This window comes from Mustela putorius, unplaced genomic scaffold, assembly GCF_011764305.1.
Source record: "Mustela putorius furo isolate JIRA1106 unplaced genomic scaffold, ASM1176430v1.1 tig00000585_pilon_pilon_pilon, whole genome shotgun sequence".
Taxonomy (NCBI): domain Eukaryota; kingdom Metazoa; phylum Chordata; class Mammalia; order Carnivora; family Mustelidae; genus Mustela; species Mustela putorius.
Window position 1 is genome coordinate 2523247 of NW_025421424.1, and position 24713 is coordinate 2547959.

Genomic DNA, 24713 nt, shown 5'->3' on the forward strand with positions numbered 1-24713 from the left:
ACCTGCGGCAGACACAACCCTCTTCCCCTCCCTCTGCAGCATCCCCAACTCACCCTGTGTTACCACCTGGATGGTCCCTTTGGGGGATCCAGCCCAAGCTCGCATCAGGGTCCCCAGAGCTTCTGCCAGACCAATCCAAGGCTTGGTATGTGGAGAAAAGGCACTCGTGAGGGCCTGGGCATTCACCTGCACAGAAAAGGGGAACAGAACTGAGGTCAGGAAGAGGCTGGCACAGCTCCACCTGGAGAGCAGAAGGCACAGGGCCATCCTTGTTTCGGGTGCCTGGGGTTGGGGAATGTGGAGACAACGTCCATCAGGCACCAACAAGACAATGACTTGTGCCTTTAGCTTGAGAGAGCTGTAGAGCAAGGAAAGAACACAAAAGGCTAAGACCATTCCAGATTGCCAGAAGCAGGAAAAAGGCATTTCTCTCCCCCACTGAACTGTGCCTGCTTCATGCCCTCCACAGAAGACTGGTTTTTCCTGTGCTGGGAAAGGTCTGGACAGCACAATACGAAGGTGGGTCTCTGACATAAGAGGGATATTGAGTCGCAGACTAATGGGACCTACGCTAGGTCTCTCCAAGATGCCTTCCTTTTTATTTATATGTCAACTAAAAAAAGAGAGTATGTGTTTACAGTGTCATTAATCACTTTGGCCAAATAGCACAATTTATAAAGCTGGATTCACATAACCTCAACGACCCTATCACTCTTCAAACATTGGCCCACGGGAAGTCCACCAGGAGGCATGCTGGGCAGCCGACAGGGACCAAAGCCACATGTCCTTCTAAAGTTGTTAGCTCTAGGTTCCAGACAGTTGGATCCCCACCAGGGGCTTGGTAACAAAGCCAGCTTGTCGCAGGTCAAAACTGCAATTCCATTTTGTGGTTCATGATGGTCTGGCTTCAAATTAAGCATTAGCCACTTTTGTGAGTCAGTGTGTAAAGAGAACCTAAGGATCTAAGAAGGATTTAATTCGAAACACAGGGTTTGATACAAATCAAACAGGCTGCCCATGTTGAAAACGGTCAAGGGGGCAGGGCTTCCCAGCAGACCCTTCTGTGTGGCCAGCCGCCTTGCTTGAGGGCTCCTGCGGCGGGTCTCCCCTGCTCCTCTCCAGAAGGACACAGAAAGACCAGCAGTGAACCAGGAGGTGGGATGAGGGCAGGCCAGCTGCTGGAAGCAGAGATGCAGGCCTGAGTGCCAGGGGGCTGGGCTGAGGCTACAGCAGGTGGAGGGAAATGACCTCCAGACAGCCCCCGTGGAACCTACACTGAGGATGCTCACGGCAGGTCTGGAAAGCCAGCCGAAGGGCTGCAAGAGTCAGGCGCCGTTGAGTGCATTTGATCCTATGTTCATCTGCGTCTAAGGTTCTGACACACAGAATGAGAGATTTCCCATGTGACACAAATGTCTTTCTTTCTAAAAGCCTACTGTAGGACAACCAGCCACTCTGGCCAGAGACTGAAATCTGCCCAAGCTTAATGACTTTGACTGAAAGATTTTACCTCTGCTAGAGGATAGATAACAGTCTAGTTTCATCTGGAGGAGCTGGTGGCAAGCAATCCCCTTCACATGCCACCCACCACAGTGACTCCCAAGGGCTGCAACAGTGAGGGCAGAGGCCTGCCTGGCAAAGGGCCTTGGAGGGAAAGGCCCAGCCCTGACTGGCTGGCACTGGGCACAACCCAAGCCTCAGCCTTGGTCTCAGCGTGTCACCTGGGGAGAGTAGCTCAGAAGTGATACGGGCAAAGGGAATGAAAGAGTGTCCCATGCTCTGAGGAGCCAAGAGACGTGGACCAGAGAGGGGAGAGGCACACAGATGGGCAGGCCAAGCATCATCGTCATCATTGTCATTGACCACCATCCTGTAGCTGCCACCAGGCTGGCCCTGAGGGGTCCTTCAGGGGAGGAGCTGGCTCCCTTACTCTCCTGGGGGCGGGGTGGGGGGGCGTGTTTAGAAGGCATGGTGGCCTGGGGAGCTGGGCCATCACACCAGGGCTGGCAGACTGAACAAAGCATGCTGTGTCTCTCCTACTATGGTTCTGTCCTCAGCAATGAAAATCCCCAGCGGAGGGTCAGCCAGGAAGCTCACTCACCAGTCTCAGCCCCGCCCCCGCCTCATGCCCCCGCCTCATTCCCCCGCCTCTCTCCCAGAGAGCCACACAGCTGCAGAGACGCTTACATCCTGGGCTTTTTTTGACCTCAGAGAATTCAGAATCTAAAGACACAAACTCGGGAAATCTTAATAAGAGAGAATGTGGTTCATTGCAAAAGGGTGGAGGCGGCTGGGAAGACCAAGCAAGTCTTTGTGAAGGGGTGGCAAGCCCCTAAAGGAGAGCTATGCTTGGCTTACTCATCTGTGTCCCCGAAGGGCTAGGACAGCATCTGGTACCCTCTGGAGCTTAAGGAACATCCAAAGACTGAATGGAGGAGACAGGCCTGGAAGTATAGGTCAGGTTAAGCTTGGGGAAGAAACATGCCAGGAAGGGTGCGGTGTGAGCTAAGACAAAAAGTAAGGACATTAGGCCATGATCTGAGGACAGCAAGGGGGCCTGGAGGGTTCACTGTGGGGGCTGGGACTCGCCCTGCCCAGAGTTATAGGATGGATACTGTAAAAGGAACGTTCAAGCCTAGGAGGTGAGAGAGGGCCCTGACAGGCTTCTCCAGAGGCCAGCCCTCCACCCGCCGCTCCACCATCCGGCGTCACCCAAGCCACACTCCTTCACTCCCAAGGCATGTGGAGAACAAAGGAGCCTTTCTCTGAAGCCTGGACCCTGGGAAAAGCCACAATCTCGGCAGCAACACGACAATACAGCAGGGCCAGGCCGCTCCCTGGGGCTCCCCACCCCCCACCACCGTTAGCCAACCCACAGAGGGCTGGCTCCAGAGGAGCGCTTATCTCTGGCTCCCAGGGCTGAATCTGGTCAGCACACCACTGCTTCCCAGAGTTGTCACCGTTTGCCAAAACCCAACGCCCTCCCCTCCCCTGCTCCTCCCTCTGCCCTCAGGGCCCCGGCCTCACTTGGCCGGGCTTACCACGCCTGCTAGAGATTTCCCCTTCACCATGTCCACAAACTGGATGGCGATCTCCTCCCCACAGCGGCTCTGGGCCTCCTTGGTGCTGGCGCCTAGGTGGGGGCAGCTGATGACGCTCTCGTGGTCCACCAAGGCTCGGTCCCTCGGGGGCTCCTGCCCAGGAAGAGACACCTCTCCGTTGGCTGCCGTCTCTGGTTTTGCCAGAGACGTCACGGGGTTTGAGCGACTGGCTTCCTCGTCAGTGTCCCTCCACAGCCCCGTGGACAGAGCTAGGGACGAGATTTGCCTCTCAGGTCCCCACTTATACCTATGTGCCCTTGGGTAAATTGCACCTCTCTCTGCCTTGACTTCCCCATCTATAAAATGGGTTAATACTACTCATCTCGTATCACTTTGTGCACACTATGATACGTGTAAGAACAGAAGGTTCTCAGCCCGTGGAAGCTACTGTTTCTGCTACTGGTTTTTCCCTCGAGTCTCCCCTCACCCGTGAATCCTGCCGGCACTTAAAGCTCCTCACGGTGTCAGACTTCACAGGCCCTCTGCCCAGCTGTCCCAACCTGGCTCTCACCACGACAGGTTGGCCCCTGAGCACCTCTGCCCACCCTCCAGTGTCCTCTCCATCCCTTCTGCTTACTGGGCACCACGTACTGCCCGTGAGAGGGTCACTCGGGCCCCTCCTCTGGCCACCTGGGCCTAAAAGTGCTGTCCACACAGTACCGTGGGCCACAGGAAGGCCAGGGACAGCAAGGGAGGGGTTGAGCCAGGGAACTCTTTCCCCTGGATCTGTGATGCTGGTGGCAGGACTTTGAAGAAAGGTCAAGAGGATTCGAGTGGACGTGCACTGTCCATCATTCTCTTTGGTGTAAGCAAAAGAGCAGGCAGGGAAACAGGTGAGCAAAGACGGAATCTCTGGCTCCGACAGAAAGGCAGGGACAGCAGTCCACACAGGACGCAGGAGAACGCTTCTAGCCATTGTCCTCAGGCTGCCTTTCCTCCCCACAAGAGAGGAAGGCGGGGAAAGCCAACGGAAACTGGGTAGGATGTCTTCTTGGCAACAGGATTCATTTCATTAAAGACCTGTATCAACACATTAAATCCTGCCCCAAATCCTCCACCTCAGAACAGATTTGCTTCACCTCCTCCATGAATTCCCACATGGCAGCAGTCCAGGGAGCCTGAGACCAGGGACTGGGTCCTATTTAAAATCTGGCTTTGCTGAAAGCCAACATGGCTGCCTCTCCAGTTTGCTATGGATGCTACTGCCCTTAAGCCGGAGCCCTTTGTGCACACTGGGCCCTCTGCTCAGCGCTCCTCTCCCTCCTACAGGCACTCACCTCTGTAAAGACGTCCAGCGCGGCACCAGCACACTGACCAGACCGCAGGGCCCGGAGCAGGGCCCCCTCGTCCACGATCCCTCCCCGAGCACAGTTCACCACGCGCACGCCCTTCTTGCACTGGGCGAAGGTGCTGTCGTTCAGCAGGCCTGGAAGGAGGGAAGAGCTCTCCTGCGGCCCGGGTGCCTCGCCTCTTCTCCTTCCCCACGGGCCCACAGCCTCTCTGGCCTCACCTCTCCCTTCTCAGCTGGCTCTGGGGCCAGAGTCCCTGTTCTGGATTTAGACCACTCTGTTTAGAAACATCCTAAATGTCCCTGAGCTGTGAGTGCTTTGAGTAGATCCTGGAACCAGGGAGGGAAGCAGTGGCCCCAGGAAAAAACCATGGGGTCACTGTTTGTGCACATCCAACCCGCTCCTGTGTTTCCAGCTAGCTCATCTTCCCTCCATGTGGGGCAGGTAAAGCCAGCAAAGCATCCTTCCGTGCTCGACGGACCTAGTCCCCAGGGTGTGCGGAAGGCGCAGACGGAGGGCCCACCCTTACCTGGGCAGTGGTTTCGGTGGCCAACCCACAAACCGCGACACACCTACCTGTGGTGGAGGGCAGGAGAGGCGTGTGCACAGTGATAAAGTCACAGAGAGGCCAGATCTCCTCCAGGGGCAGCTGCTGGACACCAAAGGAGGCCGAGACCTCCGGCGCAATGATGGGGTCGTACCCTACGGTCTGGCCGGAAGCGAGAGAGAGACTAAGACACAAGTGAATGTCGCTGTCCCTGATCAGTACTGGTATTATTAATAACGGTGGCTATTATTTGAGCATCTACCAAGCACTACTGCTAAGCCTTTCCAAATTCCAGCTTACAACTCACAGTAAGGGCTGCTACCATTCTGCTTTCGAGGTGAGGAAAGTTGGGCTCACACATTAGGAGGGGCAGGCCCAGAGTGCGCAGGGAGGTTTGTTTACCTCTAAGCTCTTAACCACGAACAGACACATGAGGAGCAAGTGTGCACGTGTACATGCGTGTGCGTGTGTGCGCGTGTACACGTGTGTGGCTGGATAAGGTGGAGCTCAGGAGCCCTTAGCAAGCAGGGAGCCCAGGAGAGGCAGGACAGCCACGTGGGGAGCAGCGACATGCTCAAAGGGTACGACCAGACGGGGAAGGACAGGCTGGCCACAGCTGAGACCCTGCGGGCCAAAAAGCAGGCAGGGCCCCTGACTTTTTTCACAGAATGAGAAAGAAGCAGGAGGGAGCAGGGGAGCAGAGCAGGCTTATCAAGGAGACCAAGCCCGATCGCTAGGAAGGGGGCATGCTGACACAACAGCAGGCGGAGTCTGGTCCCCTCTTGACGTTCCTTTTAAAAAGGCTTCATTCAAATGCACCCAGTCTTGGAAGGCCTAACTTGGGGGCTAGCCACATGGAGGTCTAAAGGACTAAGGATAGATCTTTTCTTTTTTCTTTTTTAAGGATTTATTTATTTATTTGACAGACAGAGATCACAAGCAGGCAGAGAAGCAGGCAGAGAGAGAGAGGAGGAAGCAGACTCCCCGCCGAGCAGAGAGCCTGATGTGAGGCTCGATCCCAGGACCCTGAGATCATGACCTGAGCTGAAGGCAGAGGCTTTAACCCACTGATCCTCCCGGGCGCCCCAGGATAGATCTTTTCAATAAAGCAGGTTTGGCGGGGACAGGGAGCAAGCACATGAAGAAGAGGGAAAGGCGAGGCATAAAGGCACCATGGATGGGGAAGGACCCAGAAGGAAGCTTATTCTGGGCTGGCCGGGGAGGAGGGACCTCTCTAAGGCTGCGGAGAAGGGAGGGAGCAAGGAAGGCCGGCAGGCAACTCTGGGGGTACAAACTCCGTCAGCCTCACGGAACTCCGGGGGTACAAACTCCGTCAGCCTCACGGAACTCCGGGGGTACAAACTCCGTCAGCCTCACGGAACTCCGGGGGTACAAACTCCGTCAGCCTCACGGAACTCCGGGGGTACAAACTCCGTCAGCCTCACGGAACTCCGGGGGTACAAACTCCGTCAGCCTCACGGAACTCCGGGGGTACAAACTCCGTCAGCCTCACGGAACTTGCCAAAGGTCATCCGATACAAGCGAGGGCAAAAAGGAAAGTCGGGAAGCCAAAGCTCAGAAGAAAGGTCATGTAGTTGTAGCGATTAATGGCAAACATTCCTTTAGCATTTACTGTGTGTTAGGGGCTTTCAACTCAGACCCAATGGATTAGGCCCTAGGATTTCCCCGTTTTACAGTTGAGGAAACTAAGGCAGAGAGGTGAGACGATTTAGCCAAGGTCGCAAAGCTGGGAGATGGTCAAGGGGGGACAAGAACCACCGTTTGGCCCCGAGAGCCTGCACCCCGAGTGCCCATCCCCCAAATGTGGGGCGAGGTCAGGAGGCTCCCAGCCCCACCTGAGAAAACAGGGGTGCAGTAGATAGCAACAGTCTTGGGTGCCGGTCACACATCTCCCCAACAAGGGCAAGGCATTAGAGATGACCACGTCCACACCAGCAGCTGGGAAGAATCCATAACCAGCCAGGAAGTATCTGGACCTCTCGTTACGGCAAACACTTAATCCACTTTCTGTGTGGCCTATGGGGGAGGCTCCCCCCAGGGCTCTCTCCATCAGCTGGGTCCACGTCAGCCACACTGACTGCGGGGACAGAGGTGGGGAAGCATTACAATCTCAAAGGCATCACTCTCCTCAAGAAGGCAAGACAGCCAACTGACCTGGACAGAACTACAGGCGCCAAGGTACAGACACTGAACCAGGAGGCCCAGACCTGAGTCCTCAGTCCGAAAAGTAAAGGAGCTGGCTGAGTGATTTCAGAGTCATCCCCTGCTCCGACACTCAACAACTCAGTGTTCCTTGAAAAGGCAGTTCCCTTAACTCTAAAAGGTTACAGGTGAATCCTAGAATGTTCAGAGGTGGCCAGGGATTGAACAAGAACAAACCAACCCCACAGAAAGCAGGTCATCTCTGTGTGGTGGAATTCATTTTTTTTTTTCTCCCTTAGGCTTTCCTGGGGTTTGAAACATTACCCCTGCTCATCCTGATTCTCTTTGCTGGGGAAGAAAAAAGTCAACTTAAAAAATAAAGGCAAAGAGTATTTCTATGTAAAATTCAGCCCTTCCAGAGAGGACACGGATGTGGTTATGAAGGAGGTATAGCTTTTGGACCATAGGGGGAGAGGCTGTAGGATCTCAAGCTCCTGACCACCACAGTTCCCGTGGCCATTCCCCTCAGCTGTAACCCACTCATTTCAGCTGGGACAATGAAGCGTCCAGGCGAGGAGAGAGGATCCCAGGACCCCTGCCCGGACTCCTCCATGTCGTCTTTGGCCACCGGCTCAGAGGCCGCCCGGAACAATGGCCCCCTTCATCTCTAATCCAGATGTTCTTTGTTCATGTGAGTAGGAAGAGGAGGGGAGATACCAGCAGAGGTCACAAAGCCGAGCCCGATGGAGGCGAGTCCACCCTACTCTGGGTCTTCCAGGCTCTCAGGAGCCAAGAAACAACATGGAGCCACGGAGAGGAAGGGTCCTGAGGGCCGAGCCGGGCCCGGTGGCCCAGTGGCGGGTGCCTGCAGCTAATGGGAAGCACATGGGCCAGAAGGAGACACGCGTCTCCCACAGTGGTCAAAAGGCTGTGACTCGGCTTGCTTTCTCTTGCTCACCTGCAGAGAACTGCAGGGAAGAATTTGACTGAGAAAACTCTTTTCATTTTTCACTGGAGATACCCTGAGCAGATGGGAGCCAAACACCGCCAGGAGCTGGGATTCTTACACCAGGAGACCATGTTGCAGAGACTGGAAAGAGTAGCATTGGGCTCAGGAGACCAGTGTCTGAGTAGGGTCCTGACATGTCCTGGGAAGGGTCAGAAGTCCCGATCCACGGAAGGTGGAACAATTGCGGATATGGACCATCCGAAGACTATCCTTATAGAGAAGCCTAGGGAGGCCCACGGAGGGGTTCCCCACTTGAACCCCAGCCTCAGGACAGACTCCTGATGCTGGGCAGCCGGGGAACCCTAGCTTTTCCAGAGGTACTCCAGAGCCACCTCCTAGTTGGAATCGTAGAAAGCAGCCTTGAGAGGCTGACCACGGCTGCCCTGGGCCCTCTGGCTTGGCAGTAGATGCCGGAGGAAGAGGGGGCCTTCATGGTAAGGAGGCTCCAACAACGGAGCCTAACTATCATACCCTCTCACCACCTCTGGTCAAGTCTTTCGGCTTAGGATTCAAACTCTCTCCCCTTCACACAATGAAATCTTAAATGGAAACCCAATCTAAAAACTGACCAAAGAGGCAGAGGTGAAGGCCCAGAAGCCCCATCACCTACTATCTTTCTCTAGGGTTCCCTCGCTGTGTCCCTAAGGTACTTTCTAGAACTTGAGGCTCTGGGACGAACTTAAAAAAAAAAAAAAAAAAAAAAATCAGTACTCGAGGGCAGTAGGAATTCTAGTTACCAGACTAGGTGATAGGAGCTGCCATCCTGGGGAGCTACTATCCTGAGTAAGGCTGAGCACAGTGACCTTTTAACCAACGTGCATCAGGAACAAAGACGGTGGTGGTGATGCAGGACAAAGGGTACCAGACGGGAGGTCAGGAGACCTGGACTTTAAGCTGGATTCCATCATTTACCAGTCCTATTATCTTGAACCTATCGTAAAAGCGTCCTGGGCCTCAGTTTCCTTGTATGTAAGCCTGGGGTAAGGATACTGACCCCACACGGGTCACTGTGAGCACAGTAACTGACACAGCAGACCTCAGTAAACACTGCTGGGCCTGAAAGAATCAGGGCCACCTGGCATCTCGGCCTCAATGTCCATCCCTCTGGGCCTACTTTGGATTCATCACAACACTGGCCTCCAAGAAACTGGTAAGAGATGCTGGCCTGCTCCTCACAGAAGACCTTCGTAAGAGAACACAAGGCTCAGCTCCTGGCTGGCTTGGGCCTGTTAGCTTAGGCCAACACATTCTAGGGGCCATGCCAGCCTGCATGAGCTGTGTCTTCAAAGTGTAGAACCTGTTCTTCAGCAACATGATTGAGAAAAAGCTTCAGGCAGAAGGAACGCCATACGGCCTCAGGCTCGGATGACTCAGACCACCAGCAGGCTACAGGCTGCCAGAATCCTCCTGAAACCCACATCTGGGCCATGTGGCTCAGAGCACGCCAGCAGGTGCTCTCAGATGGCCCATGAAGATTCCTTTCCAGGCCTGTGCCAGTTGGGAGGGGCAGCCTCGGTAGGCTCTCCTCCAACCAACCCCACCACACACCCCGGATACCGCTGGGGAGCTGGGTGGCTAAGCTCCCTAGCAGAGCTAAGGCCTAGGATCCCTACTTCCCTGAGGGACTGGATAGTGACAAAGAAAGAACAGGGGGTGGGGCACCTGGGTGGCTCAGTGGGTTAAGCCTCTGCCTTCAGCTCAGGTCATGATCTCAGGGTCCTGGGATTGAGCCCCACATCGGGCTCTCTGCTCAGCAGGGAGCCTGCTTCCCCCTTTCTTTCTGCCTGCTTCTCTACTTGTGATCTCTATCAAATAAATAAATAAAATATTTTTAAAAAAAAGAAAGAAAGGCCGGGGGGGCAGTCCATCCCCAACATCTGAGCACAAAAGCATCTCTGCCGATCGCTCCTGTCGCACAAAGGGGTCCACTCTTAAATCACGGTACTCTGGAAGGGGTCAGATGTTAGTCTCCCATTAACAGACTTACTAGAGATTAACAGCCTGGGTGAGAGCCTGGGGGAGATCCCAGGGCCAGGAAGGGAAGAGGGTAATACGGATGACCTTCACGTGCTTTGCAGCGATCCCCGAGCCAGAACGACTCAGGGCTCCCTATGCCGCCTAGGGATAGGGAGTTCTCCCAAGTTTAATTACAGAGTTCTCCCAAGTTTCTGTAACAAACCACAGTCCTTAATAATTTTGCTCTATTTCCTATGGCCACACCGAGAACTCGCTGCTAAAGACCATTTCACAGATAAAGAAACCTGTAGCCCATAGGCAATGATGCGTGCTTGGAGACATCAGAGCTTTCAAGCCACCTGCTTCTTCCTCTCTGCCAATGCTCACTGCTCTTCCTCACATGCTGGCCAAGTGTTTAACCAGGCTCGGGTGGGACACTCACTCTCTCCGTTCCATCTGGGGCCAGCTCTGGCTGCAGCTCTGTCCCCAGCTCTGTCCCCTCTGCCTTATACCTGCTGGTCCTCCTTGGATCCACTCCTCAGACGTCATGACTCTTCTACAGACTGCCCGTTAGCTATCTATCAAGTCACAATGGGGCTTCAGTGACCCCAGTGCCTTCAACCTTCCTTAGGAAGTAGACAAGAGCTTCTCACCACCACCTTCCATCTCCGGAGCTTGCAGTCTCACAGAGTATGTGAGAGTCTGACATGTACAGAGCATGAGGAAGGTCACCTTCCTTGTTCTGGAAGCCATACTTCTTTTAATGTGGCCAAAATTCACATTACCTTTTCTATCAGCCATGCCACCATTAACCACACTGCATTTTTGTCAACCAAAGGTCTCCTGCCCTAGGAAAACTTTTTAACAACACCTCTATATCGAATATGTGTTTAGTTGCTGTTGGGGCTCATTTTAGGGCACTTATGGGGATTCTAGCTAAATTTCTTATTAGCATCGCCAATCATTCTAGCCTTCTTATCTCTTAGGATCTGATTCCACGCTATTAAGAATTACCCACTTCTACCTGCTTCCTGCCCCCCAGGCCGTTGATGAAAACAGTGGAGAAGGCAGAGCCCTGCACTGTCCTATACCATCTCCCTCCAGATTGAGACAGAGCTATCCTTCAGCCAGTTACTAATCCTTTAGCACCAAGCTCATAGTCTCCATCTTAACCTCAAGGGTATCATGAAAGATCTCATCAATGTCTTACTCAAGTCCAAATTTCCAAACAATGTAAATGTCCATTCTTGAGGAAATGGCCAAATAAAAAGCAATTTGTCCACACAACAGAATTCCATGCAATAGTTTACAAATATGGTAAATTTATTTGTTCTAAGACATACATTTTTATCTTAACACCATAAATATTCTATTTTCTATAGGCATAGGATCCCTCTAAAGGCAAAGCACTGTATGCATTCCATGTAAATGCAGAGAAAAAAGTCTGAGATGATACACACCAAACTGGTGTTACCTGTGACACCAGGACTAGGGTGGTAATCAAGGAGATAAGAATCTATATTTCAATTTTTGTGAGGATTTATTCACATCTTACGTGACTAAAATACAATTTTAAAGACTTTATTTATTTCAGAGAGTACACAAGAGGGAGTAAGATCAGAGGGAGAAGCAGACTCCCCACTGAGCTGGGACCCTCATGCGGGACTCAATCCTGGGACTCCAGGATCATGACCTGAGCCAAAGGCCAGTTGCTTAACCAACTGAGCCATGCAGGGGCCCTAAATCATCCAGTTATGAAGTTATAAGAGCCCTAAGAATGACCCTGATCAATCAGTTTAATACTGGTTTTCAAAGAGAGAACAAGGGCGATTTGAAACAACCTGAGCTTAGCAAACACTTATCATTGTTTCCTGCCTGGACACTGATAAACCATCTCTTTCAAGATGGTTCAAGAATCTTCCTCCCTTGCCCTTTAGAAAACCTTGCTCTTCCCCACAGCTCAAATACCAACGGAGGAGCTCTGGATGATGTCATTCAGTCATCCGTCTGCCCCGAGGCAAAATTCATCTGGACCCAGAAAGGTTAGGGAGCTCAGTCAAAGTGCCACCTGGGCCACTCCGAAACGACCAGGACTGCTGGCAGGGTCGGGGGGTGGAGGGTGGTGGTGACCACTCCAAGGCATGTTTCCCTGCCTTACAAAGATCACATCCCAGAAGCAAGACAGCCTACAGTGAACCCCCCGGAGACATCTGGACAGAAGAACCCGCAGGGAGTGGCGAGGTGCTGCGGTGGACAAAACCACCCACCCCCTCAAAGCCGCGCCGGGAATGTGGTTGGGTGGTACCTGGTCGGCCCAGACACCAGGATTCACATTCAGGAGCAAGCACCAGACCTCTCTGAACAGAACACATGCCCCAGGGCTGAGGACCCGCCTCCCTCCTTGGGCCACTCAGAAGCCCGCCGCAGCTGCTGAGTTGCTAGCAAAGAAGGTGACCAGTCACCTCCACAACTTAGGAAATGAGGTGAGGCTTTCTTTCTGGGTAAGTCACTGGCCCAAAGTTTCAAGTTCCTGAGAATAAAGGCTCCCAGGGAGCCAGCAGAAGCCGTGGGGAAAGGGGAGCCGTGTCTTCCCCCAAGTCTCTGTGTCCTTAGCAAGGCCCTCCCGTTTGTCTACTGCACTCGGAGTGTACTTAACCGCAGGCCTCTGCTTTTTGAGGATCAGAATTCTCTGTGAGCTAAGCCTTTCCCTCAATCCCTCACAAAAGAGGAAGGAAAAGCGCTCCTTGTGAAGCTGGGCACCTGGCCAGCCCTGCACAGGAGGGCATGGCTTTGGTTTGTCCTCATGATCAGTGTGGATCCTGCGGGGCCTCCTCCCCCTCTTCCAGGGATCTAGAAAAATGTGCTGAGGCTGAGGAAAGTGGTCTGGCCAGCATAAATAAATGTGGTGGGGGAGCAGGGACAGGATGGGGAGGAAGATGCTCAATGCGGTATCACGGGAAGCCTATCTGGGCTCTTGTCTACCTTCCATTTGCTGGAGGCCTGCGCAAGAACGGACCAACTGCCGACGTCAATATAAAATTAAGGATTAATCTCTAAGGTTCCTTTGAACTCTTATGAAGCTGGGCCGACACGTAGAAAGGGAGGAAGAAGAGGAGAAAGGGGAAATGCCATTGCAGCTCTATGTCAACTTTCCTAGAAATGATCTAGTGTCAAAACTCTTCTTTCTGTTTCACGAAAGCCTTCCCGGCCGCACTTTGAACACACCATCCCCCCAAGAGCGAACAGCGAACCAGGAGAGAACAAGGAGATGTCCACAGGCACTCCTGGCCACCCCATCACCGGCCCCAACGGGTTGTCTCCTGTGGCTCTACGGCCTCCCCCTTTGCAAGGTCTCCTGAATGGGCCTCAGGGGGTGACAACCCTCCCTCGACCAAAAGAACCACGGAGTTCCCAGAACAGGATGAAAGCGGGTCCTAGGAGGAAACGAACGGGTCAGGGAGGATTTCTGAGCAATAGGTGAGGTGATGGAGCCACCACACCTTAACACCATCTCACAGCATTCACACCATCACCGCTCTGTCCGTCCGCACCGTGGCACGGAGCTAGAAGATGGATGAAGGACTGCTCTGCCAGAAGGCTGCACATTTGCTCCTGTTTCTCTGAATTATCACAGGCAACAGACACAGGCAAACAAAGAGCCCTTGTGGCAGGCGAGGAAAAAGATGGGCAGGCTGCATGACCCCACAGCTCTGCTGGGACCCAGAGCTGAGGAACCTCCCCCAAGCGCGCCCAGACTTTGAGTTCAGGTGTCCAGAACGGCAGCCAACACTCCCCTCCCCAGCGCCCACACCGACTTCATCAGGGACTCTGAAGGACGGTCAGAGCCTCCGAGGAAAAAGCCTTCACCTTCTCTCAAGCATAGCTGCCCCTCCCCAGGAAGCCCCAGGTCCGAGGGGTTCACCAACCTCTTACCTTCATCCCAAAGGACTGCATCCGGGTGGCCACCTCTCTTCCAATTCTACCCAGGCCAAGAATTCCCAGGATCTTTCCATTTAGCTCTGTTCCCATGAACTGCAACCAGAGAAGCAAAAGGAGAAGTGGCTGAAGTGAGCACCACGAGTGGGACCTCGGCCGCTGAGCCGGGAGGGACAAGGCAAGGCTGGCCACTCACCTTCTTCCGTTCCCATTTGCCGTCCTTCATGGAAGCCGTCGCCTGGGGAATCTGCCTGCAAGGACAGACACAGGCTCAGTGGGCCCATGCAGGAGGCTTGTGACATGAGGTCTGCACAGTGCCCCCCTCTGACGGTCATTCCCCCAAGCTCAGGCTGGGTCTGCAGCTCAGGGGCAGAGACACGGAGGAGGGTCAAGGGAATTCAGCAGAGGGAAACCCATCAGCGAGACCTGATGTGGAAGCCCTAGAATTTTTGTCTCCAGCTCCCAGGGGTCTGGGACAAGGCTCTGATTCTACCCCAACCACTGAGTGACTCCAGGCTGGTAAAAAGAGCCAACCCTCCAGGGCTTGTGGGTTAATGAAATGGGGGTACCGAGGGGCTCTGATAACATCACGTGCTCCAGAAGTCCAAGGATTCTTGCTTTGCTCTTCCATCCAAGGCCGCAACCTACACTCTCCACTGTATCAGCGGACAACTGAGAACTTACTCTTCCTTGGGAGTTTCTTAAGCCCCAGCGGTCTAAGGCTCAGCTGGGTGGGTGGGTGAGTCCCAAATCCATAGCAGCTCCTGTCCCAAAGCAGCTCCCTCCCCAGCCCATCTCCTCCTCTTGGTTAACATGGGGGTCCTAATGCCTGCTCTATTTCAGACACTCCATGAGAAATGCTTAAACACACTTTAGCCCATGTCAAGCTCACCCCAACTGCACGGAGAGACAACTGGGGCTTCAACCTTGTACAGCACCATCCCACCGGAAGTAGCTGAATGGACCCAGAGCTGAGGACGTCCCTGGCACAGTCAGCCTCCCAAGTACGTAAAAGCAGTCCTTCCTCCCAGCCACAAACTCAAGGGTGGCACGTGTACACGTATGTACACGTGTGCGTGTGGTAAGGAGGGGGAGACTCCAACATACTGTTTCCATGCTCCATCTCCCTGAGATCTTACGTGGGGAAGAAGTTCCATCCCGTTGCTCTGCCCATCAGGCCCCAGGAGAGGGTCCTTGTGTCAGCCATGTCCCAAGCGCAATGACTTGTCGTGAGGAAGTGCTCCCTGCTCAGCAAAGCGAGCCTGCTCCTCTGCCCCTGACCAAGGGAGACAGGGCCCAACCGCCTCCTCCCAGGCCTGGCTCACGCTCTGCCCTCCTGGGTCCACAGTGCCATCTGAGAGGGCAGGTGGCACTGGACATCCCCAGCTCCCTCCAGCTGCTCATGGGTCCTCTCCAGCCCTTAGCACTTCAGGGTGCTTGCTCACCAGGCCTCTGGGGAGGACGATGAGGTGGGCAAGGGGCTTACCGAGAACCCAGTGGCAGCCATCCTGACTTACAGAAAGAGAAGGTAAAGCAGGTGAGATGAAAGCTATGTAGGTTGCCTTCCCTTCTCTCTCTTTCTGTGTCACTGTTGTTCCCCTGCACTCCAGGAGCTTCTGCCGTCTGTTCAAAGTCCCCCAGTGTGAGGCCCATCCAGGCCCTCCCTCCACCCACATTGCTCAATGCTCTCAAGCTTCCAGCCACAGCGCCCACTCTGCTGTCACTGCCCTGCTGGGAAAGCAGTCCAAGCAGACACACGAGAAGGTACGACAGACTGGCCATACCTCCTTTTATTTATTTATTTGTCAGACAGAGAAAGAGTGCGCACAAGTAGGGGGAGCAGCAGAAGAAGGAGAAGCAGACTCCCTGCTGAGCAGGGTGTGGAGCATGGGGCTCGATCCCAGGACCCCTGAGATCATGTCACGACCTGAGCTGAAGGCAGATACTTAACTGACTGAGCCACCCAGATGTCCCGAGGCCATTCCTACTTAATAAGGTGCTTGGTTCTTAATTTTGATGCATCTCTGATGAGTGAAATTGTTGCATAAGAGGTTAGAAATGGGGCATTTCCTTGAAATCATTCCACTTTATTTTTATTTTTTAAAATTTTATTTATTTATTTGTCCTATATAGAGAGAGAGAGCACAAGCAGAGGGAGCAGCAGGCAGAAGTAGACTCCCTGCTAAGCAAGGAGCCCAATGTGGGACTTGATCCCAGGACCCTGAAACCATGACCTGAGCCAAAGGCAGATGCTTAACTGACTAAACCACCCAGGTGTGCCCTTTACCTATTCTCTTAAATAAAGCTGGTCCTGGAATAGGACAAAAATCATTCCTGGCTCCCAAGTCTTCCCTTCCATCTCCAGAAAAAGAGTAATAAGAGAATTAATGAGATGGAGAGCTACAGATCAGTCACTCAAAAACAGAAACAAAAACACCACTGAATTTGACAGCACAAGTGAAACCAGCGCTTGAGGCTTCTCCAGGGGAAATCCATCCAGCCCAGATGTTCTGGAAGATTCACACAGCCAGCTCACGGGCCCCTTCCAGGCTTGGTCCCTTCCACTGTGCACACTGGCCCTGCTCCTCCCTTTCTCCAGTTTCCTCTTCTCTTCACAGGATGGTGAGTAGCAGTGAATACTCAGGAGCTCAGGTAGAAATCTTGGGGAGGAGTTAGAACAAAGGTCAACTCCTGCAGACCCTGTCCCTGAAGGGGGGAGAACAAGTCTCGAGAGGGGAAAAGAATAATTTCTCAGCCCCAGAAGTTTCAGGCCCAAGAGATGTAGAGTCCTGGTTGCCTGGGTCCCTCCGTTTAAGGACTGAGGGTCTGTGAAGGGACCTAGCGGACTCCCTGCCCTCCCCACTGACAGCAAAATGGTTTATTCAACATCAGTCCTCAATACAGTCATTCTACTGTCCAATACGAGAAGACTCACGCCCATTCTGTGCCATACCCAGTGGTTCCTAGGCTGTCCCCCTCTACTCAAGAGGCCGACACCCCCAGAATTCCTGCTGCAAGAGCAAGACATTTGACCATCTGGATTCCCTTGTGTTAAGAATCCACAAGTAGGGGGGCGCCTGGGTGGCTCAGTTGGTTGAGTGACTGCCTTCGGTTCAGATCATGATCCTCAAGTCCCAGGATTGAGTCCCATATCGGGCTCCCTGCTCAGCGGGGAGTCTGCTTCTCCTGCTGACCCCTCTCTTCTCATGCTCGCGCTCTCCCTCTCTTTCTCTCTATCAAATAAATAAATAAAATCTTAAAAAAAAAAAAGAATCCACAGGTAAGTACAGCTTTTACTCCATTCTATCACAATAAAGATATGTAAAGCCAGCAACAGAGGTAAGCCCTGGAAGTCAGGGCAATCAGTGAGGGACACGGCCCAGCCAGGGAACCCAGAGAGAGCTTCCTAGATGAACTAACAGTCAGTCGAGCTTAATCTTGAAGAATAAGAGTTACCCAGGGGTGCCTGGGTGGCTTAGTTGGTTAACCATCTGCCTCCAGCTCAGGTCATGATCCCAGGGTTCTGGGATGGAGGCCCGCAACCAGCTCCCAGCTCAGCGGAGAGCCTGCTTTTCCCTCTGCCTCTGCCTGCCTCTTTGCCTACTTGTGCTATCTCTCTGTCAAATAAATAAATAAAATCTTAAAAAAAAAAAAAAGAATAAGAGTTACTCGGATAAAGATGATGGGGAAGACTGTAGTTAAAAATCATGTATCAATAACTCAATGTTAGTTCATTGACTGTGGCCAATTTACTCTACTAATGTCCGATATTAATAATAGGGAAGACTGGGGATGAGGTGTGTGGGCCCTTCTACTATCTTTACAACTTTTCTTTACATCTAAAGCTCCCCCCAAAAAAAGTTTATTATAAAAATCCCCATGCCATATTTCACTCCATCCCAACTAAATACAAGTTTCTGGGGTGCAGGCCAGGCATGAGCATTTTTTTAAGCTCCCAGGTGATATCAATGTGCAGCAAAGTCTGGGAACCTCTGGGGTATGAGAAGTCTCTGAGGTACAGAGGCTGGTACCTTTTGGCATTAATTCACTCAAAAATGTTCCGAACTAAATAAAAAATGTTGAGCGCTGTTTCTGTTTTCTACCTACGTGAAGTTGGATTTTTAATAATGAGTATGATAAAAATAAAGTACTGGAAAGACTCAGGGGAAAAAAAAAAAAAGATGATGAGGAGGAATATTCCAGGGAGCAGAAACCGCATGCTCAAGGTTTAGAGGTTCAAGAAGCCAGAGGATGGCGTGGACCGCAGGACATGCCTGAGGAGGAGGAAAGACAACACCACAAAGGAGCAGCCACGCCAAGCGCCCCTCCCCCACCCGATCCCTTCTCCAGAAGCCACCTGACCTTCGTGTGCCAGAACAGGGTATCAAGTGTTTCATAAAGGACGGGTGGCCTGGAAGGTTCTTGGCAGTGCACACGGTGCCCAGCCAAAGTGTTTCCACCCTTCTCCAGGTCATTTTGTTTGGGGACACAGGGACGCACCAGAGGCTGGTTCTGCTGGGAAGACGGGGACTTACCTAGCCAGGCACATGATCATCCCGCAGGTGAGCTCCGCAGCACTGAGGCTGTTCCCATTGGGGGTGCTAAAGATGGAAGAAGGAACGAGACATCAGTGGGTCCAGACCCCATATTCCCATTCCTGTCCGGACGAAACCCTCACCCTAAGCCTCCTACCTGGGCTCTCTGATGGACACCTGCCCTAATCCCAGGGCTGGAGGGAAAACCCCCACCCTGGCTTTATGTTGTCACGGCCGAGGGACTCCAGTTAGGGAAACACAGCCGGCCTCTCTCCCCAAGCTCACTTCTCCCAAGGCAGAGAAGTGCCTCACTTGATTGGGAGATACATGTGTGGCTCAGCATTTTGTTTTCCTCCTGTTTCAGGATCCACTTGCATATGGGGAACACAGATTCCCGCTGCTCGGAGCCGTCACTCGTCCTGAGGCCGCGCCCCTCTCAAATTCAGGTCAGCCCACTGCCCACACACCTTCAGCAAGCTGCCCAGCCTGGGTTCTGTCAGCAACAAAGCTGGGATTTTTATCTCCACCTGTCTGACTTCTCCTCCTATCTCTCAGCAAGTTCTGAGGCGAGAAAGCTTCCTAACACCTCACCGCGCGGGGCCATGCTGACTCGGCCCACTTCACAGAAAGGAGAGTAGAGCTGAAACCCATGAAATTATTTTCCCTTTCTCAAAGGCTCTTTTGTTTGTTTGCTTGTTTTGGAATAATTTATTAACAGACATGTTCACCCTCCTTTTTCCGCTATTGGATCTTTTCACCTCTGGAAATGAAGGTTACAAGGAGCGAAAAGTCAAGAGATCTTATCCTCCCCCCCAAAAATAAAATAAGGCAAGAGAAAAGAAAAGAGAAGTCCAACATGGACTTCTCGGAGTCCATCCTTGCACCTAGCTTCCTGTCTAACCCTGCGAGCCGGCTGTCCTGGGATGCAGGAGGGGTTGCAGCGCTGGGGGGCGCTGCCTCCATACCCAGGCCAAGAGGGTAGGAAGGGCTGCCATTCCACCTTCCCTCGGCTGGGTATTCACCTCAGCCCCAAGACCAATGAACTCCTACGCTATAGGAGAAGTGGAGGCAAGGGAGGGAACGGTTTTGAGGACACTGAGCCTCCCAAGGGAAGAGGATGGGCTTGGGGACCAAGAAGCGGGCTACAATTACCTTGCCACACCATCTACGTGCCAGACGGGAACAAGCAGACGTGTGGGTGAGGCCTGGCGTGCAAGTGACAACCTCTGCACTGAGTTTCTGCAAAAACCGTTCTAGGGAGGACGCTTTCCCTCTAGATACCGGAGTGTGAAAAGAAAAATGGGGGTCCTGGTTGCCGAAGGGCGAGGGGCCGTGAGGAAGGGAAAGAATGCAGAGCCACTCAGAGGGCAAATGCCGTGTACCTGCCTGGGGCAGGTGACCAAGCAAGCCAGAGCTAACCGAACACCGGGCTCCAGCCAGAAAAACAAGAGTGCTGGGGCAGGAAATGCAGCTAAATTCACTAATGTTCTGATTCCCAACCAGGCTGCAGTTCAAATGTCTGCAGAGCAGGTTTGTGAAGGGATCTGAGATCACAAAGGGAGCCTCCTTGTCTAGAACCTGGGGAAACCCAACACTGTGAGCGCGAACCACCTCACGCTAGACTCAGCCTGGCCCAGGCATCCTTGTGGATGACCCCGCCTTCTCGAATCGAAGAGCTCCCCTCCCCCTGCACAGTGAGCCTCCACCCTCACCCCTGCTGAGCTCCACGACTTACTTCATGACCAGGACACCCTTCCTGGTGGCAGCCTCCAAGTCCACGTTGTCCACGCCCGTGCCCGCCCTGCCCACCACTTGGAGCTTCTCAGCGGCGTTGATGACATCCGCAGTCACCTTCGTGGCCGAGCGGACGATGAGGCCTTCACAGTCCTGAGGCAGAAGAAACATCTGGATCCACAGTGGGTCCTCAAGACCTCCTAGCCCCTCTTTGTCCAAAGTGAGTGTTCCTGCATGCTGGCTGGGTGGATAGCTTCAGGGAAAGGAAGCAGATGGCAACCACACCCAGCAGGGATGCCAGCAGGCAGGCCTGGGGTCAAATCCAAGCCCCATCCCCTATGAGCTACGACCCTGAGACGAGGTCTCCTCACTTGTGTGAGGAGGAAATGAGAAAGGACAGGTACAGCCAGACACGCACTCTGCCTCATGCCCAGTGGACAGCACCTCCACCATCGGACACGGTGAAGCGGAAGGGGTGAGGTGGGACTGAACTCTACTTTGAAAGCCCCAATGACCAGCACACGGAAGGCACTCAGTAAGTCCTGGCCGGCTGAATAACTAAGACATGAACAAAAGACAAACTGTTGAAAGAAAGACACTTCCTATAATAGAGTCCGAAGTAAGGGCGGGAAGGGAGAACAATTAAACTGGTCTATAGCTGCTCAGATACGCCAGCAATTTTGGACTCAAAATATACATATGCGAAAAATAGGTACTTTCCGGATTCATCATAGCTGCTTTTCTTGGGCTAAGCTAGCCCCCAAGACAGTCTTTCCTAGGCTGATCCAGAATCCAGTGACATCTTCTCAGAATAAGGATGTTGTTGGACTGAACACCCAAGGAGAGTCCCCAAGAAATGGAGAGCAAGCAAAGACACGCTCTGTCCCAAAATGGCTGTCCAAGGTTGGTAAGGAAGCAAGTGTTGTTGCAAAAGCAGCAAGTCCTGACCACCGGGACGCTGGGGTTGTGGTCACGGTGCTAAGTCACCCCACCCCCACCCCTCGTCTTCATTTATAAAAGAAGAGGGTTGGAACCCTCGGGTCATTCCCACATCTGATCTGACACCAATGATGTAAACACATCTCTGCCATTTCCACAGAGAGCCAGATGCAGGACCCCTCCCAGTCTCCCCAAGCCCTTTCAGGACTGCAGTTCGGAAACAGAGCCTCAGAACGTGACGCTCCAAACAACACTGATAAGCCTCTGGTCCGACTCTGGTCCGACTCCATTTCACAGATGAGACACTGAAGCCCACCAAGATTAAGGATGCCCATGTCCCCTGCTCCTGCCCTTTCCACACCCTCCTGCCATCTACTAGGTGTCTGATCAGTATGCATCCGGCATCATGCTAGACTCGTCAAGCCAAGATGAAGAAGTCACAGCTTACCCTTCAAGAGGCTCACAGTGCCAGACACCCCAAAACTCACAAGTACACATGTATGCTGTGACTTCAGAACATACAAGGCCACGGACATGGAAAGTTTAGAGCAACCAAAGAGGAGCCACCCCATCTGGGCTGACTGCCAACACTGGCCAAGGCCAGGGAAATCTTGAGGGTGCTTGGAATTCCTCCCTATAAAGCAGCCTAGTTGAACATCAGCCAATGCCTGGGCAGCCGGGGACACTGCTGACTGTTCCTGGGCAGCCGGGGACACTGCTGACTGTTCCACATTCAAGTCCACCGCACTTGGCTCCAAAGAAAAGGCTCCTCCTGCCTGGCCCCCTACTACCAACTTGGCAAGGCACAGTCAACTTCTCTTCCATGAAACCTTTACCAACAACTCTGGACTCAGTATTGCACCCTCCCCTCACCTTTCAATCATCTGTTTCACGTTCGGGTGTCCTCTGTCTGATCTCCAATTCGGTCTCCTCATCTATATTTTATATCTCTAAAGCAGGATTATCTCTGTAGCTGATGCTAAAACACTGCACTGAATACATGAATTCAGCGATTTGAGAGGCTGGTGGAAACCTACCCTCATCATTCTCCACACACCACCTTCCTTCCCTAAATAATTCAAACACGTAACATGATCAAAAATCAACCATGGGAAATACCTTCTCTTGACTGTGATAAGGAGGCATCAGATCTATATGACAGCACTCAAGAGTTTTATGAGCATAAGAATAAGGAGTGAGACAGGAGAAAAATGTTCTGAAACTGACAAATTGATCAAGAGAACTAGATAGGCACCTGAAAAACAGACCCATGTATGTCTGGGACAGACAAACAGACCCATATATGCCAAACTGATGGGGAAAGGAAGAGCTATGCAGTAAAAGGTATTAGAAAAAAACTTCTCCACAGATTTTTAAAAATCCAGAAGAATTAAAGAATTTTTTTAAGTAATAAGCATTAGTAGAAAATGTAAGGGTATATTTTTATGATCTCAGGATAGGTAAGCTTCATAAGGAAGGCATAAATCCCAGAAAGCATAAAAGAAAATACTGATAAATTTGATACTGATAACTTTTCAAATGTCAATTTTTTTTTCTTTTTTAAGTAAGCTCTAGGACCCATGACCCCCAAAGATCAAAGAGTTGCATGCTCTAGGGGCGCCTCGGTGGCTCAGTGGGTTAATCCTCTGCCTTCAGCTCAGGTCATGATCTCAGGGTCCTGGGATCAAGCTCTACCCACATCAGGCTCTCTGCTCAGCGGGGAGCCTGCTTCCCCCCTCTCTCTGCCTGCCTCTCTGCCTACTTGTGATCTCTCTCTCTGTCTCAAATAATTAAAATCAAATCTTAAAAGAAAAAAAAAGAGTCGCATGCTCTACCAATTTTCAAATGTAAATTTCTCCTGGAAAAGATCCCATAAACAAAGTTAGACAAGTGATAGGCTTAAAATGGGGGAAAATCCTTGCACTACACATGACAGAACAAAGACTCATCACCAAAAATAATCAAGGCTTCCTATAAATCATTTCTTTAAATGCTGAGGATCCCAGTGTAAAAACGGGCGAAGGTCCAAGTAGGCAATACAAAGAAAGTAGGAGAAATACAAAGTGGCCAGTAATTTATAAAGACACTTAAACTGCTAGATATCAAGAAAACAAATTTTGGGGGCACCTGGGTGGCCCAGTCGGTGAAGCGTATGCCTTCGGCTCAGGTCATGATCCCACGGTCTTGAGATCGAGTCCCAGCATCAGGCTTCCTGCTCAGCGGGGAGTCTACTTCTTCTCCTTCCCAGTCATGGTGGGTTTTTTTGCTATCTCTCTCTCTCAAATAAATAAATAAAGTCTTTTAAAAATAATAAAATGTCGATTTTAAAACGTGGGATTTTTCAGGCATCATATTGACAAAATGAAAAATGGTAATAGTCAATGTTGGTGAGAGTGCAGGGAAAAAGGATTATAAATTGCACAACCCAGAAAGAGCAATTTGGTGGTGTGCGAGCACATTTTCACGGTGCATTCCTTCACCGCCAGCTCTGGCACCTTGGGTCACTGGTAACACACTGAGGATGTCAAGCTTCCTTGGAAATGATCAGTCCAGAACCAAGGGCCAACTGACAAGAAGCAGGCCTGGAGCAGGACCACCCAAAGGGTCACGATTTTCTCACCTTGGCGCTCTAGTATCAAGTTCCTGAGCCCAAATCTGAGGCCCAAGTCCTATTCTGAGGGGCCCCAAGAATCTGGCCTCCTTGAATGCTTTCTCCAAAAGCCACCACCACCCTCCCCAAACCTTAGGAATCTGTATTCCAAAGTGGGGGCTGCAGGCTCTCCAGGACCCTACCACAAGCTCGCAGGCCTAGGACAAGCACAGAAATGTCACGACTAGCCTTGAACAGGCCCAGCCTTGACGCTTACTCTGAAGTAAGCTTACTTTGAAGCCAGAAGTCTCAAGAATCTCCAGTCGGACCAGTAGAGATGTTCATTCACATCTCCCCTGTCCCAAGCAGGGAATCTGTCTTTGGAGACTCCCCTTCAGTCGATCTGGACCCACGCTGAGCGTGACATCCCACCTGCCAGGACCCACTAGCTTTCAAGGTCTCCTAACACTCTGCCATCCCCCAGCTCATTCAATTGCATCACCAACTGATACATGCGATTAGCACATAGTGGTGACCCCTCAAAACACGTTCCCCCTCCCCCCATACCATACCCTCCTCAGGTCACAGCATCCATCCAGGCTTGGCCCCAAGCTGCCTGCTCCTCTATTCTACTTATGCAAACTGTGGGCCTTGGCACACCCTCTCACATCCTCAGTGCTGTCTGCGACTTTCTTTTCCCCGTGTCCTGCAGGCCATTTTGGCCCCTCTCAAAACCTCACCCATTCTGCTCTCAACTGCTCTCCGCAGCTGCCTTAGAGCTGGAAAATGGCCACTCTTCTGCTGGATCTATAGTTGTTCCAGAAAAACTATGCTAACTCAGTAGTAGAAAGCCCTTCACATCTCTCAAGTTCAAACACGCTTCCTTTCCCAAGGACGACAGACTTGGCCCTGAG

At 52.2% G+C, this 24713-nt stretch overlaps 1 protein-coding gene across 1 annotated transcript in view; it reads right to left on the reverse strand.

Moving 5' to 3' along the window:
• Window positions 1–24713, reverse strand: part of PHGDH (phosphoglycerate dehydrogenase) — a 31123-nt gene that overhangs the window by 3349 nt on the left and 3061 nt on the right. Inside the window, exons 2-9 of the mRNA XM_004771041.3 lie at window positions 20272–20423; window positions 18537–18602; window positions 14198–14252; window positions 13999–14097; window positions 4967–5099; window positions 4379–4527; window positions 3042–3194; window positions 54–186 (exon numbers count right to left, since the gene is read on the reverse strand). Of these exons, the coding sequence (XP_004771098.1) occupies window positions 54–186; window positions 3042–3194; window positions 4379–4527; window positions 4967–5099; window positions 13999–14097; window positions 14198–14252; window positions 18537–18602; window positions 20272–20423 (940 nt within the window). The remainder of the gene's footprint in view (window positions 1–53; window positions 187–3041; window positions 3195–4378; window positions 4528–4966; window positions 5100–13998; window positions 14098–14197; window positions 14253–18536; window positions 18603–20271; window positions 20424–24713) is intronic.